The 17,307-nt window shown below is 32.3% G+C and overlaps 2 protein-coding genes across 6 annotated transcripts in view; one reads left to right on the top strand and one right to left on the bottom strand.

Moving 5' to 3' along the window:
- Window positions 1–17,307, bottom strand: part of SUPT3H (SPT3 homolog, SAGA and STAGA complex component) — a 446,906-nt gene that overhangs the window by 395,973 nt on the left and 33,626 nt on the right. The gene's annotated exons all lie outside the window — the stretch shown is intronic.
- LOC113631174 (runt-related transcription factor 2-like) overlaps window positions 1,306–17,307 on the top strand; it is a 45,163-nt gene continuing 29,161 nt past the window's right edge. The window contains exons 1-2 of the mRNA XM_027127431.1: window positions 1,306–1,736; window positions 1,937–2,060. Of these exons, the coding sequence (XP_026983232.1) occupies window positions 1,599–1,736; window positions 1,937–2,060 (262 nt within the window). The 5' untranslated portion in view covers window positions 1,306–1,598. The remainder of the gene's footprint in view (window positions 1,737–1,936; window positions 2,061–17,307) is intronic.

Genomic DNA, 17,307 nt, shown 5'->3' on the forward strand with positions numbered 1-17,307 from the left:
TCTAACATCCTCCTCAGTATTTCCCAGTCCTTACCCCATTATACACCCCAAATAATGTTTTGTAATTCACTGTCTCCGCCCACCCTCCCACTCATTTACTTCATGCCACTCCTGGTTACTATCACACTAGGAAGAAGTCTAACATGCAAATTCAGAGTGGCGTGGATAAATGGCAAAAAAATGCCTAGAAAATTGGTCTGTTCAGCTTTATAATTTTTGCTGAAAAATACCCCATTTCTCTCAACTGATGAAAACAGGAAGCTCTATTCATAAATATGAAATTCTCTGCCTATGATATATAATCATCCTAATAAGAAAATGAGTTCTATACATACATGTCCAAAGGGGCAAAAAAGGAGATAGTTTCCCAAAGATGTTTCCAATTTTCTTCTGAATCAGAATTAGCAAATCGAGACGACTAACATACTCTGTGTGCATTATTCCGTACTACACACAGCATTTTGTAATTTATTTCAAAAGCTTCTATTATAAACAAAAAATACAGCTTCTGTTAACCCACTCCATTCTGAGCTTAGAAAAATCAATAACATTGAACAATCTAAGTTACAACATAAGAATTTTACTTTATATTTGTATAAGACTTGCTATCAAAGGTTCTGTTAAAGTTAATATCCAAGTAAATGATACAAAATGAGTATACAAAATGAGTATATTTCCTTGAAAAATAAAAATTATTACACACATAAAGAAAACTAAGATTCATCCAATAAACTATGCCACAAGTTTTGCTATTCATTTTTATAAGATACTCAAACTAGCCATGAGATAAAGGTAAACATAATACAAAAGATACTAATTATATTTAATCTTTACTGTAGGAGCCGGCATCTAATATTGATCATATATAAACTAGACAGACGTGATTTAATATTTGTAAAGGAATCCCCAGACTAACACTTTCATGACGGCCAATTACAGTCAAGCCCAGCAAGCAGTTTGCAACCAGACCTTAAGAAAGGTAAACTTTTTTACAATGAGTTACAGATTCATGAGTTTAAGAAGACAAGAAAAAGGAAAACAGAAGGACTCCAATCACCCAGCAAATATGAAGCAGACCCCAGAATGTGATACAATCCAAAGATGTAAATTATTGTAAATCATCACTGTTGTTCAGGATTTCACACACAGCCTCTTGAGCCAATTTTGCTCACTTTTCCACAGACACAATAATGAACTAAATAAAAGGAGGAGGCACAAAAAGTAGGGGTGGGGGGATAGAAAGGAAAGCCCACAACAGCAGAGTTCTGCTCTACAAACGCTTAACCTTACAGGAGTTTGGGCTCCTTCAGCATTTGTATTCTATCCAAATCCTCATGAGTCACAAAAATTAAAAAGCTATATCCTTCTGGATGCCAGGAAGGGCCTTACCACAAGCCTTTTGTCAGAGAGAGAGAGAGAGAGAGAGAGAGAGAGAGAGAAAGAGAGAGCATGAGCAAGGGGGGAAAGCCACAGTGGTAGGCAGTCCCACTTGACTGTGAGTACTATGAGGTCACAAACCACATGATTCTGTCTCTCCAGTAATAGTGCTTTTGCAAAAAAAAGGAGTTTGAAAGCTTTTGCTTTTTTGGATTGTGTGAATGCTTCATTCGCCTCACAAACAACCACAGAACCACAAGTGCGGTGCAAACTTTCTCCAGGAGGACAGCAAGAAGTCTCTGGTTTTTAAATGGTTAATCTCCGCAGGTCACTACCAGCCACCGAGACCAACAGAGTCAGTGAGTGCTCTCTAACCACAGTCTATGCAGTAATAGTAGGTCCTTCCAATATTTGCTCATTCTCTTTTTGTTTTGTTTCCTTGCTTTTCACATATTACCAGCTACATAATTTCTTGACAGAAAAAAATAAATATCAAGTCTATGTACTGCAGGCATACTGTAAAACTAAAACAAGGTTTGGGTATGGTTTGTGTTTTCAGTTTAAGGCTGCAAGCAGAATTTACAACAGAGGGTACAAGTTCTATCTGAAAATAAAAGGAGGGACTATGGCATCAAACAGCCTCTTCAGCACAGTGACACCATGTCAGCAAAACTTCTTTTGGGGTAAGTGTTATCGTATTTTAAAATCCTATAAGAGATGAACCTGTTAAACATAAAGGTATGTTTCTCGGATGAACTTGCTAGCTTTGCCAGCTAACATTATATTAAAGATCATAATGATGCTGTTTTGTTACACTAAAAGTTGAAAAATGAAATTGCTGTACAAATTTGCTTTTGGCATCTGTAACTTATCTACTTCTCGGACTAATGACTTGAAATAGAAAAAATTAAATTATCTCACATTAGTCTAAATGTTTTCTAGAGCTATAGAAATGAGGTAGTTGAAACAGTAAAGGAAAGTTTAATATTCTCATTAACCTTCACTGAAATAAAATTAGACACTACATTAATCAAAGTATTGTGAAGTATTCACCCCGGCAGCTCCCAATATTTGAGCAAACTTTTAAAAGGAAGCAATTTTACAAAATAACAGACCACAGAATTATCTTGACATTATACTCTACTATGTAAAACAGAGAAATAAACCTGCAGTATAACTTACATTTTAACCAGCTCAACCACAAGAAATCTACTTATAATTTTAGACTGCATCATAGATATCTGTACAAGTTTGTTTCTAGGCAACTTTACATAATTGAAGCATATATTCAACTGAAACAAAATTATGATAAGTATGTAATAGCCACTTTTAAAAGATCTTTATAGTTGCCCAGGATATCCAGGATATTAAAAAGCTCACAGAAGTCGTCAAAAACTTACATGCAATCATAAGTTTCTATGCAATTTTAGTTTACATCTACACACTATTATCCATAAGTAGAAATTGTTTTAAACATAGCAAACATTAAAACGTCTAGGATTATTTTAATCATATTCTTTGACCTACCAAAATAAGTATCATTTAGTCTCATAAAAAAGAAAACTCTGTAAGGATACTCTGCGTGATTTAAAAGAGCCATACCAATTAAGTCATGCTGGACTTTAAAAGAAAACAGGCATAATATAGTATTAATATTTAATTTCAAGTTAGTGTTAATACACAAAAGTAAACTACTTCAACATTCATCAGCTAAGATGGTATTATAGTAAAATATCTAAACACTTACAAGATTTTCTTTATGCTGTCCAACATGTTCTACAAGGCAAGTTTATAAAATTTTCTTTTATCCTTTAAAATAAATCCTTTTGCTGTGTATACCTGTATTAACTTTGCTTTATAACTTACAACTAACGATTGGAGTTTCTTTTACTCCTCCTACTTCACACATTTTAAATGGCTACCAGAGGATCAGTCTTAGTTTCAGTCAAAGAGAAATAATTAAACCTGAAGGAGAAAAAAGGTTTCTCTTAAAAGGGTGAGAAAATATACTATGTATTTTACAAAAAAATGTAAAATTGCTGTAGTGACTCCCTCAATAGTTCTAAGTGGGCCCCCTCAGTTATAACACATACAATACAATAATCACAGATTATTTTTTTTAATTTAATGGAAGATAATAAGCATTACTGTAAAACTTTCTGCATTAAGGAAGCAGAACATATACACAACTAGACTGCATTAACAACCCCTATTATAATTATAGCTCATACATGGAAACTTTTGCTGTTCCCACCCAAGAGAAGAGGGGAAAAAAATGCTTAAAACTATTGTTATATGGAGGGATAACTTGAAACAGCATCTCAAGCAGTTAAGTTACTCTTCACAATGTTACTCTATTTTTTAAAAAATAAGAATTTTTCAAACCAGATTGGGAACACAAATTTCAAGGGCTATTTCAGCATTAGATGTAAAGTTACTAATATAGTCACAAAGAATATGTTAAAATGTTCTTTATTCTGTCATATGAGGGAGTGTTACATTTCTGTGACATCCTTAGTAACTGTTTCTACGGTAAAATTTTCAAAACTTGACCCAGTTTCAAACAGGCATGATAATGAATTAAATAATCCATCACATCACATATTTTTATACATCATAACTAAGTCTTCCTCTTCTGAAAAGTGGAATTTACCCTCTCCCACTCCCAAATAGTATTTGAGAGCCTGGATAGAGAACGTAAGATGAACCCACTACATGGGACTAATTACAGGTGGGTGGTGGACATAATGTATAGGTTATCATCACACTACAAACATTTCCCCCTTCTGGAATCTATCTGAAGTCTGAAACCTCACTTCAGGCTTTAAATTCTTAAGTAATTGATTATCAAAACAACCTAATGAAATGTCAAAAGTATGTGCTCCAATTTTGTAAAATAGTTTTAAAAGTTCAGGCTCTTCCTAGGTGAGGGACAAAAGCACACGTTGACCAACTGCCTCACCTCAAAATAATAAGTGAAAAGAGTGTGTGCGTGTGTGTGTGTCTGTGAATTTTCAATGTGCACTACTCAAAATATGTCCATTATTTATCATAAATGAAGTCTGTTAAAATGAATAGATGTAACTCATGGAGTATCTTACCATTAAGAACTTATTTACGAAAATATATCAGCTGACAGACTAAATTTCTACATAAAACCTTTGTAACTGACTGTAGTACCCGACTGAACGTGATGTGTGAAGACTGATTTCCAAAACAATAGTTGTGGTCCATATCAATGATAGTGATTTTATAGTTTCAAGATTTAACAGCGACAAAGTGTCACAACTTGCTTCTAAAATAAGAGAGCTAAATTCCAAAATCCAGGGAGATGATTTAAAAAGAGCATATATAGAAGACCACTCCTATTAAAAGCTAACAATGTCGGTGCAATTTCCAAAGACTCTTATTATGTATTATTTAACAATCATAATTTTACATGAAAACTGGTAAAGATTTCACTTTTAAACATTAAAAATATTTTAGAATGTAGAAGATTTAAAACAAATCACAGAAAAATATTGTTAGTCTATATAAATCTCTTGATAGTCTCTAAATCACAAGAAAGCATGAAATATACATGGTTACATTATGATATACTTTAGTTATTTTAAAAGAAGAAAAAATTAATCTCTTCAATTACACCCTTCAAACTAATCACTGATAGTTTGACTTGTTTAAATCAGTCATGCTAAAGTTAAATTCAGTAAGATAGAAATGTTCCAGTTTGTTAAAAGAACACTGAAATATTTGATGGTTAAATAAACTGCAGAGGGGGGAAAAAACTAACTCATTGAAGGCACTAAGATTTTATCAAACACACAGAATTAATCTTTATTGAATAGAACCATTCACAAATCAAAACTCACTGTACTTCAGTACTTTCAAGCAGCGCTAATCAATTACAAACCTTTTCTAGTGCTTCAAAACTCATGTGCTTTCAATTTTATACACTGGTGGTCCTCAAGTACTGTATTGGGGCTGAGTTAAGACATTCTGTATCACAACTTTTTTTTCAACAAATATTCATCTAGAGGGCTTTTTTTTTTCCTCTCAAGAGCTGCTCACATGAAAACTGTGGTAATATTTTTATACTGTACTTCTTTGTTGAAGCAAAAGGTTAGGGGTTACCTAAATACCTCAACTGTATATACGAAAAAGGGAAAAGGTAAGTATTCATATAAAAAAATCCAATGGGACTGGATTATTTATTTTTGCATTTCCTATGATTAATGATGCACCCATGCATACTCGAAAACTGATGGCAAAACAGGGTAACATCTCAAACTCCTCTCCAAAGCATACAAATACCAACCTTCCATACTGTTCTAACCCGTTGCAAGATACTAAAATGTGACAACTCTAATAGTGAGGTCATGCAAATCTCCTCAAAAGCATTCATTGCAAATGCAATTAATTACGTAACAAAAGTCTACAGAGATATTTTTACATAAGGGATTCACTGGAACAGTCTACCTCTACAGTGTGTCTCTGTAAAAATAATACACATATGGTCAAACAGACAAATACCTTCAATATGAAAGAATCCTTCCTACAAACAATAAACCTGTAAACGTGACAAAGCGTGACTATTTTTTCTAGTCATCTGCCATGCAAGATTTATTAGTAAATGGGTGCTAACAAAACCAATGCTAATTTAAGCAGTATTCCCACTAGGTTACCCAAATGCACTACCTTTTTCTCCTATACCAATGAATTCCACTGAAGATAAAACTTCATCCAAAAAAAAAAACCTGTCATTAGCCTCCCATAATAAGGATAACAATAAACTCCATATTCAGTATTTTCTAAAGAGCAAAATATTCTAAGCTGTCTAAAGTATATGGAAATTCTTCATGAAATATGAAATATTTAATCTTTTAAAACAAATCTTTAGAAAAGGAAGTCTCACATGATGAAAATATACACCTTGATACAATCTATTGCCATTTCAAAGTTTAAGGAATTCGGTGGATATGTATTTTGATTAATGTATTACAATTCAAAAAAATAATGGGGAAATTCTACACCTTATTCAAAGGGACTTTACTTACAATCTTAACCACAGTTGGCCACCAGCTTTTGCCCATTTAACAACAAGCACACGTACACTCCCACATAATTTTTTAAAGATCTGTAGAGCAACTGAGATTAAATGCTCTTTTATTACATTGTATACAAAATCTTCATCTTACGTTGAATTCTTAGGAATTTCTCCCCTTTGTATTATTTATTAAGGATGTAGGATTCAACTTTGGACAGTACTGAATGTAAGCAATACCATACCAGTCATTTCGGGTGTTTATTGTTGTTGTTGAACAGGATGTTAACTCTAAAGTATATTTTTTCATAAATATGCTGTCTTATACGAATAAAAACCTAATCATTCACCATTATATGTTAAGATAATTCCCAAATAAAATGAGCCGTAGAATTGAGTCCAGATAAGCATTTAATACTTGCAGTAAAGCAAAAATTCATTATTGATACACCTCCTATAAGTACTCTTTATTCTTGTTAATACTCATAAATCCAACATCCAATATGTAGTCCAGGACTAAAAATCATACTGAGTGTGATTTTGCCTCTAATTAAGTGATTTTCAATTTTTAAATCAACTGCCCACAAAACAAGGAATTCTGCACCATACAGACATATATTAAGTAAATGCAATTTTAATGAGGTTTAAGATATTTTAAAATTATTATATTGATGTCAGAAAATTTACCAAGTTACATTATTCTCAGACATGTATTTAAGATTATGGTGGCAATTAAAGACTGTTATCTGCACTACTTCTACTCCCATCCCTTAAGAAATTATACATAAGAGTTACATTAGAGAAGTGAGAGTCTAACAAGGTACATCCAAGTATCCTGTGCAAGGCCAATAATTTTTACCACAAAATCAAATAAATTAATTTTATTTTATACTTTTCAGTCTTTATATCAATGGTGTCTACTGAAATCATTATACCCTCAACTATAAAAATATATTTACATAAAAGACTTAGCTAAAAACTCAAACATTTAAATACACATTTTCAGGTTCACAAAAATCATATGAACCATGAGTGTGCCAGACTTTGTTTATACATTCCTTATTGTTAGATATTCCTTGTAGTCAGATATCTTACAACTAAATCCATTTTGTGGTTCAGTTAAAAGCAAAAGCCAAAAAAAAAAGGGAAATAAAGGAAAAATGCTAGCCAAATCACAATAACAATCAGTAAGGTTCTAAGGCATGTATATGCAATGTCTTTCTTTGGAAAAATTCGAATAATGATGTTGCGGTATTCAACAGAACTTTCTATGGACATGGACGTATTTTTATACAGAAGCTAAATATTTGCCACATAAATACAACTTCAATTTCTTTCAATTATGAAAATTTTAATATGTAGTATATGAATTTACCAGTGCATATGAATGCATACACACAAGTGACTAGAGAAACTTGGGATAATAACTGTAAACCAGGAAGAAAACAACTGTAAATTAGTTAACTGAGGGATCGTTTGCAGTTCTATTGGAAAGATAATCAATTACTTTTTGCATGTATACTAACAGAGAAATGTTAATCTGTAAAACCAACAACAGAGATTAGGCATCTGTTAGGGTATACAAGATTAAAATAATCAAAAACTATACTTGTAAAACACAAGGACACTATTTTCCAGTTATAAACTTAAATTAAAAACTGGTATCAGTTAAACAAATTATTACAGTTCACAAGGGAAAATATGAATGTAATTAATCTGCTAACAGATACCTATTTACATACATTATCTCAAAGAACAACTCCGGCTTGAAGCTAAACAGGTATATTTTCTGCATATTTACTCATTGCCCATATAACCTAGGTAAACAAGTTAAATTAGGCATTGTGATTTTTAATTCGGTTATTTCATTTTGATAGTAATAATTATAATTAATTTTATTTTTAAATTTTTCTACTGAAGTTCCCAATTTAAACTTCAAATTTCCAGATAATCTTTAAGTGGAAAGGTATCATCATTTCTACCAAATGATTAAGAATTACTTAAATGGATCGAAACAAAGTGAATTCACTATGAACCTGAAAAGAAAAAAGTGCTGTATTTTACAATTAATATTTATCTCATTGGTTTTACAGTATTAGTGTAATTTGATCCCAGAATTAGACACAAGAGTATGCAAAAGTTACAGGGTACGTGTTCCCTTTAATCAATAATAACTTTTTTATAAATTTTGTAAACACACCTTAAAGAAAACCTATTTTTTGAAGAAAAGTGAATTCTCACTTTATTTTGTAAACTTCTGTCAGATTACAGAAATCTGCAATATTATACTACCACAGAAAGAAAACTTTTTTATGCTAATAGTCTACATTATTATCAATCACTGTGTTTTCCATAAAATGTATAAATGTAAAAATATACAAGCATTTCATACTAAGGACCTTAGCATCCGATTCAAAAATATTAAGACACTATAAGAAAATATCTACGAGAAAACTTCCATCAAGACAGTACCATCCTAATATCAGGCAAGATAACTGGTTACAAAAGGTAATCTAGCAAGATTAATTTTTACTTCTCACGAAACTTGTAAAGCTTTCAGGTAATTCGTCTTTTGACAAAATGCAGAAAAAACTGCTACTGCTCTTACAGAGTTCAAAACAAAAATTAAAATATTTAAGAAGATAATCCATAAAACAGATATACTTACAAAGACAATGTACTACACAGTATGTTCGTAAAGCAATATAAACGTGAAAGTCAATGTAATCCAAACCTTTGATCATTAATCCAACCTTCTCTTCATATTAGAAACTCCTCTTTTTCATATTATTAAAACTCCAGCGTTACACAGAATTCTTTACATTCCCTCAGTTGTTAAAACTAAACACACAGAATATATTCTATTTTAGGAGCAAAACTTATAACATTTTTAAAACTTTTTACCACAAGTATCCACTTTATTTTAAAAATACTATTATCTAAGCTAGATCAAGACAATCGGTATTGTCAGAACATCACTCTTGATTTAGTAATAAAGATTTAACAATATATTTCCCATATACTATGTATAAGCAGATTGCAGAATATTTTAGTGCACCAATAGGATCAAAGAAAACACATACGGAGATTTATTTTTAATCATCATTCACAAGTATCTAGAAAGAAAACTGAGACATATGCTGATTTTTCGCTTATTTTTATAAATGTTCTTTCTTTTTAATGTAATGATAAATCAGAATATATCAAGAGATACTATAACTATTTTTTAAGAGAGCAAAATATTTGGCTTAAATTGCTAAATTATTCCATTATTAAATGGTTAAACCATTCTATATATGTTTATATGTGTAAAAATCATTTTTACTCAGACATGTTCAAACTATTTTCTTGGCTATGAAATGAAATCATGTGCTCCAACAAATACCATAGTATTTTTGATAAAATATTTACGTACAAAGTAAATATATATTACATGTACAAAATGATAAGCGATTTTCTATAATGAAACCAATGCATGTAACTCAAATTCTCCACTTTGATTTAAACCTTATTCAGCCAAATACATGGTCAATTCATTGTGTTTCCATGATCAAAAAACATCTAATACCCTGAATGCTGTTTTAAAGGAAACTTTAAGAAAAATTATCTTATTATTGTAAGCTGACAGAAAGGAATTTTTTGAAAAGTAGCTGTGAAAAGTGTGTGATCTGAAAACTTACATATGAACTTAAAACTTACATACTCAAACATATGAAATGAACAAGAAAACAGCAAACAAATGGCATAAAATAAAACTCTACCTAGCAACAATACCACACTAAGAAGTCAACCCTGAGCACAGGAGAAACACATATGCTTTTTTAAATAAACGTTCAAATGCAAACTTGCATTTGAACATTTTGAACAGATAACATTCCAGTGATTACAGAATTTTCTTCTAAACTGGCAAGACTAAAAAGAATCACATCTAATTCCTAATTTTGCAATTATAATGTCTGATACTTTCTTTAATCATAAGACTACCATTTATTCTAAACTGGCTGGAAAGGCTTGCCCATTGCATTTTTCCTGTACGTACCTCTTCCTTATCAATTATGGTGTATCTTCAGCATTCGGAGAAGAGAAAAAAAAAAGCTTCGAACTTTAACAAAGTTTAAAACATATCATTAAATCAATATTCACAGGCTACTGTAAAAATATTCATTTCTAGAAGGCCAGAAAATCTTGCTTTTTTTAAGCTGACGCATCTACACATAGAAAGCAACTTTTAGTAAGTTCTTTTGCTACGCCATAATGATCTGCTCCAAAAACTCAAGGGTACCTAAAACAACGGGCTACCTGTTCTAGCCATGCTTAGGAATGTGTCCAAATCATTTTTATTGATTTAACCTTTATAGGAATGCTACATATCCTCAGAGCAAAACATTTTGAATGTATTTATAATATGATACACTTCTGAGAAACCATGAAAAAGAAAGCTAAAAACAAATCTAGATACTCCTCCACCCTTGGTTGTTATGGGTTTATTTTTGTTTACTTTAAACACTATCAACAGACCTAAATATTAAATAATTTTATTTAGGAAAACTTATTTTGGCACCACTGTAAGTAGAAATTAAAAATTTATTTTGGAAAAAAAGAAGTGCATTTAAATAAATTCTAACTTTAAGAAATAAAATGCCTGACTTGACAATGATGTCACATCTACAAATTTTAACAGATTCTAAATACTCCTTTTATACTCTAGTTACACATTAATCATGGAACCTACAAACATATCAAACTTAAAGAATTTAGTCCTTATTGAATAAACTAGGTTGTACTGTAGTTTACATTCTGAGAGTTTACAGAGAAAGTTCTGTGTTGCCTATCTCTCTAGCTTTCTGCAAGTGGTACTTTATTAATGGCTTCAGCAGCTAACGCCTGCATTAGTTATGTCTGCCAAATAATAATTCACAATATTATGCTTCCTCACATTATGGTTCATCATTCGTTAACTTGAACCTCACCTCTGAAGAAGTTATACTTTCACTGCAAAATGTTCTCTTAAAAAGGCAAACAAGTTTTGAGCATTTCCAGATGTGGCACTCAAAAAAAAAAGAAAAATCATAGGCAAATTCTCAAAGAATTCTAAAATTATTAATAAAAGTATGGTAAAACTGGAGTTACCACTTATTGCTTCAATGATCATCCATAAGTTCAAGAACTGAATGTACTATTCATCAAATTAAGAAACTTATGATAGAGCACTAATGATTTCAGACAGCTGCCAGTAGATAAAACAAGCACATTTCAGAGTGAGACAAGATTCTACTGAACTGGAATTTCTGACACTCTGACAACTACTGAACATGCAAGAATAAAATCATAATATTATCTTTTTCAAATAGTTAACCTATTTTTTTTCTGGGTAATATAAATTCGGGTTCGGCTACATTATTTTCATTGTCATTATTTTTTACGAAACATACAAGCATGCATAAGATTATGCTAAACTAAAATTAAAATAATTTATATGCAGCCTACTTCTCTGGAGCAAGGCTGGAATAAGAGTGAGGCAAGCAAGCAGGCGCCTATGGTTCAAAATTTAAGGAGATCCTCAGGCAACTGCCCTGACAGTGAGTGCCTCCTTAAACGCTGTGCCCTGGACACTCTGCTTGCCTCACTCTAGGGCCAGGTTCTCCTCTGGAGGCACACTGGCGTAAAGCATTTCATGAGACATATTCTAAACAAGGTATCATAAACAGAAATATGATAATATAAGAATAAGAAAATTAAAAATAAGTTTTTATCTTTGATTTACATTTTTCTAAAAAAAGAAAAAAGGAACCGCTCCAACTTAAATGTAAGTATTTTTTAAATAATCATTGTATATTATAATGAGTAGTTAAGAGTTCTGAGACTGCACAAACTTTCTTTAAAGGAGACTTATATTTGCCATAAATACCTTTCAAAGTAAACTAAGTTGCCTTATTGTTTTAAAAAAAAAAAAGAATTGAGTATGTTCCATTATAGGGTTCACAGAGCTACACTTGAGTTGTTGTAGCCCAGTGACATCCAGATCTGACTGATCAACAGAATCACTTGAGGAACAGGTCTTGGGGAGGGGAAGGGAGAAGAGGCGGTCTTGGGAATTTTTTTAAGCAAAGCTCTCCAGGTAAATCAGCCAAGTTTGAGAGCCAATAGTCAACTTATAATAAACTTATTAAGACAACTTATACATATTAATTGTATAAATTTCCAAATTGTCTCCTCCCTAAACATTTGTAAAGCTTGTTCACAAAATAGAAACCATTAAAATTTCAGTTTGTTACTTTACTTCCCCTTCTTCAAGTAGAGGTTAGTCAATGGTGATGTGTCCAACAAGTAATATTAATAAGGAAAATAAAATCAGAAGCATAGACAATTCAATGAGATGAATAGAGCCGCCCAAATTAATATTTTTATTTTAGGTTTAAATAGCTATTCTAAGTATATCATCTCAATCTATTCTACAAACCTAGTATTTTAAACTTTAAATTCATTTAATTAAGTTTACATTAACATATCTTAAGAAAATATATGTGCCTAAAATACCTTGAAACTGTACTTTGTTTTTATGTTAGCTTTTCTTTCTTGACTGTTTATTGTGCCAGGCACTACACTAAACCCTTTATAAACATTATTTCCTTTAATTCTCACAACTCTTTTATATGAGATGGGCATTATAATTATTTACAGATGAGGAAACTGAAAATGAGGTAATAAAATCTGCCCAAGGTCACACAGTTAAAGAGCTGGGATTCAAACCCAAGCCTTCTCACTCTTAATTACTACCTTATAGTGTTAAACCTAACCTTAATGAAGTGACTTCCTAATCCCCAATTTCATCTGTAAAGGTATTAGTTCTCAGAAACATAAAGTTTTATTAAATTGACAAATACAAAAAAAGAGAGAATCTTTGCATCTCCAAAGACTCCCAAAGTATAACTTTTAGTAATACTGATCAGTGAGAATCAAAAAGATTAAGAAAAAATGAAACAAGAAGATACCAAGGGATAAGATTTGGGTCAGGTTTAATCAGAAAATGCAAGTTCCAAGGAAATAAATAATTCTTAACCAATCATTATAATCAATAATCTTATTTAATGTCCACACCACACAGTATATACTTAACATGAGATGAAAATACCATTTTAGGAGTTAAAAATTAATCTCTTAAATTGAACATAAGGAATTTATAATCCTCCTTATTTATAAAATTAAAATGATAATCATTTCGATCACAGGCTTTGGTGTCAGTCAGATCTGGAGTCAATCCTAGTTCCTGTAATTATCCACCATATTCCCTTTACCACGGTCTCACTGTCCTACCTAAAATTTAAGGCCTATATGCACATACTTATGCTAAGTGACCGAGACAACTTTAATTTCTAAATATTAATTTCTAACTATACTTTCCTAAATTCTTACTCACTTAAATCTTTGATGTTGCCAAAGATCCATGGATAAGGGTACATTTTTCTTTACCTACCGAAGAGATTACATATATGATTTTAGGAAGTATATCTTTTGACATGCACTGTTCATCCCAATTTCATCCACAACCATTTCTCCATTATTATTCAAAACAAAAATCTTAGAAAAGCCACAAAAGAGCTCTAGCTGCTTTTTTTTTTTTTTTTCTGGCAGAGGGTAGGAATAAAGCTGTGAGATTACATTTCTCAATCTACATGGATCCACTGAGAGAAGATGCACTGACCAGAAGCCACAGGTGATAAGTAGATGAGATATTTTTTCATAGAATAAAGAACTGAGGAGAAGAGAAAACTGTTTGAGCATCTACAAACATCAACAGACTTCTCCAGTCATTCTGCACCCATATTTAATTTGATAAGTAAAGTTTTAATGAACAAACCAACAACTTGAGAAAGCCTCAATAAGGTAGAGTTATTTATTAAAATTAAATAAACACACATGCAAGTATAAAACCATAGATACTACATTTTAGAAAAGGAAATATGCAAACCAGTGCCCTATCTGGCAATGGAGGCAAGAAGTTAAAAAAAATTTTTGGTTAGAAATAAAAGCTAATAGGGTCAGGTACTTCACCGGCTTTAAACTCTGCAAGTATTCACACTGATTTCATCAAAGTCACTGAAAAGATGTGAGAAAAGAAAGACTAAAGGTTTTGTGCCCAGCCAAAATAGTCAACCAATGAAGCAGAGAATGAATTTAAGAATTATATGGTGATTTAGTCACCATTAACCAGTAGAAAAACAATCTAGCCTGGATGTGAAAAACACAAGCAAGCTACAAAGAGAATACAAAGAAATAGCAGAATTTGGCGCAATTACTGGGAGAGACGAAGAATAAGGAAAATTTGATTGCAGCCTAGGAGAGAATGGTGAGGTTGCCAATGATTAAGAGAAAAACAGGAAAGGGTAAAGTAGAGTTTTGTTATGTCTTTATTTAAGTTGTGCTTAGTGGGAAAAAAACAGGTGTACACAACACAATTTTAATTTTTAAAAAATTATACAGGGGTATGCATGTGTATCAGAAAAACTCAAAACAGTGGCAATCATTATGTTTAGATAATTCAGAAGAATTATGAAAAACTTTTTTTATACTTGCCAATACTTTTCCACTAAAGAATGAATGAATTTTATAATTTTTAAAATTTAGTTGACAGTATGCTTTAATGTTTAAAAAGCTCATTTTTCCTGAACCCATACAACAAATTTGGTACTGGAAACAATGTTGGGTTGTTATTTTTCCCCCCATGCATGAAATAGAGTAAATTCCCACAATTAGAAACTATTTTTAAGCGTGAAAATCAGTTTCACAAAAACCACAGAATCTCATGGAAATATGACAGACCTAGGAAGGGTTTTGGTGTCTTTTAAGTTTAAATCCCAGTCACACCAATTACAAACCATGAGCAAGCTACTTAAGCTCCCTGTGTCTCAATTTCTTCATCCGTAAAAATATTACCACCTACCTTGAATGTTTTCTGTGAAAAGTAAGATAACACGTGTAAAGCACTCATACCCAGTCAGAAAAAAATCACTGCAGTTATTACACATAATCAACTTTCCAATTCTTAAATCCTCTTAAAAGACTAAATTTGACTACTCAGAGTGTGGTCCACAGACCAGCAGCAACAGCATCACCTGAAAGTTTGTATAAAAATGCACAACCTCAGGCTCCACCCCAAACTTTCTGAATCAGAATCTGTATTTTCACAAGATCCCCGGGAAAAACAAAATTTGAGAAGCCCTGTTCCAAATAACACTCAATTAAGGATTACCAGCTCCCTGAACTTGTCCACTCCATCTCTGTCCCAGAGTTCTTTCTGATGCTGAGTGAAGAGTACCTTATAGTTCACTCTTAATTCCTAATTCTGAGAGACTAGCAAGAAACCGATGGAAAGTCTAATCTACTTCCACTTCCAAAACATACTTTTCAAACCTAAAGAGAACTCTCATGTTCACCCCTCAATTAATCCACCAAGCAGGTCCTGTGGTACATAACTCTCTCTCGTGAAACAATGTCTTTAAGAATTCAATAAATTCAAGTTTTTTAATAATTGGATAATTACACTTTAAAAATTATTAGGCTGCACCACTGTATTAACTAGGTACCAGGCTATATTTACCCATTTTGTCCACGAAGTCTCACCGCAAACTTCTCAATTCCTTACTGAAAGTTAAAAACACTCTATGTGGCCCATGTTCCTGAGACGGCTCCCCAGTATCCCTGGCAGCACTGAGCTTGTGAGGCATGGCTACTGCTGAGTACAACCTTCTGGCTTCCAATACTCACCTTCTAGGTGGCTCACAAATCATGTCTTTAAGAACCTATTCTAGAATCTCAGAGGCCTCAAGCTGAGAGGTATTCAGACTTTCATTTTGAAAACTAATTCCTCTCTTTGATATTTTATACTATTTACTGTTAAGTATTTTACATTTGCAGGTGCCCAGTCTTGTCTTTTTTCCATTCCATGACAACTAACTGAATGAAACAGGAAACACAGAAGACAACTGTATATATGAAAAATTGTCAGACAAAATATCAATTCAAATTTCCTAACTTAGAGTAATAAAAAGTGGCATGAAGTAGTATCACAAAGAAAAAGAACATCTACTAGATTCAGCGGTACACTAATATGATTCAGACTATTACAGAGCTCCTAGATGTTGATCTCCTCTGAAGGATTTCTTAGACTGCTTTGATCAGAACTTTCAACTTTCTTTTACTTCTTCTACAGTTGAGAACTCCCTCACTTACTCAGCCTAAACTTCCCCTTACCTATATACTTATTCTTTGTCTCTACTCTTATAAAGGACATACCCTTAGTTGCCCATTCAGGTACTGCCTTCTTTCCGTTCTCCTACCTGAACTTTCTTTTCATTCATGTCCACATGAGCACTGCCTTAGATTCCAAACTTCCAGGGAAGGGTCCCTATGTGTAGGTTTCCCTTTGAAAATTACCTAGAATAGTAAAATTTAGGATGGGCACACCTATAATGATTAAAAGCCCACAGAAAGACAGGCTTACCACAAATTTAAAATTCATTAAAAATTAAGAACAGATAAAAGCATGTCAACTTTTTGGGTAAGGAAGTTGTGTATGAATCAGCATTTTACTCTTGGCTAGGAAGTCTTAGAGAAAAAGAAACCTGAATATGAAAGGTGAATTGGCCTTAAAGACAACAAGAAGAATATACTTAGTGGATGGAGAAAGGAAGCTCATTTAAGAAATAAAGAATGTGATGAGTTAGAAAGGGAGACAATAAAACAAGTGGAAGTTGAGAATTTTTAAATCTGATGTGCAAGGGACTATTTATAAGCAGCGTGGTTTAGTAGTTGCTATATACTATTCTCTAAAGCTGGCTTCACTCTTATGAGTCTAGAAATGTCTCCATTGAACCTAATTGAATCAAAAT

The sequence above is a fragment of the Aethalodelphis obliquidens genome, unplaced genomic scaffold, assembly GCF_003676395.1.
Source record: "Aethalodelphis obliquidens isolate GAN/ISIS:26980383/991018 unplaced genomic scaffold, ASM367639v1 scaffold31, whole genome shotgun sequence".
Lineage (NCBI taxonomy): Eukaryota > Metazoa > Chordata > Mammalia > Artiodactyla > Delphinidae > Aethalodelphis > Aethalodelphis obliquidens.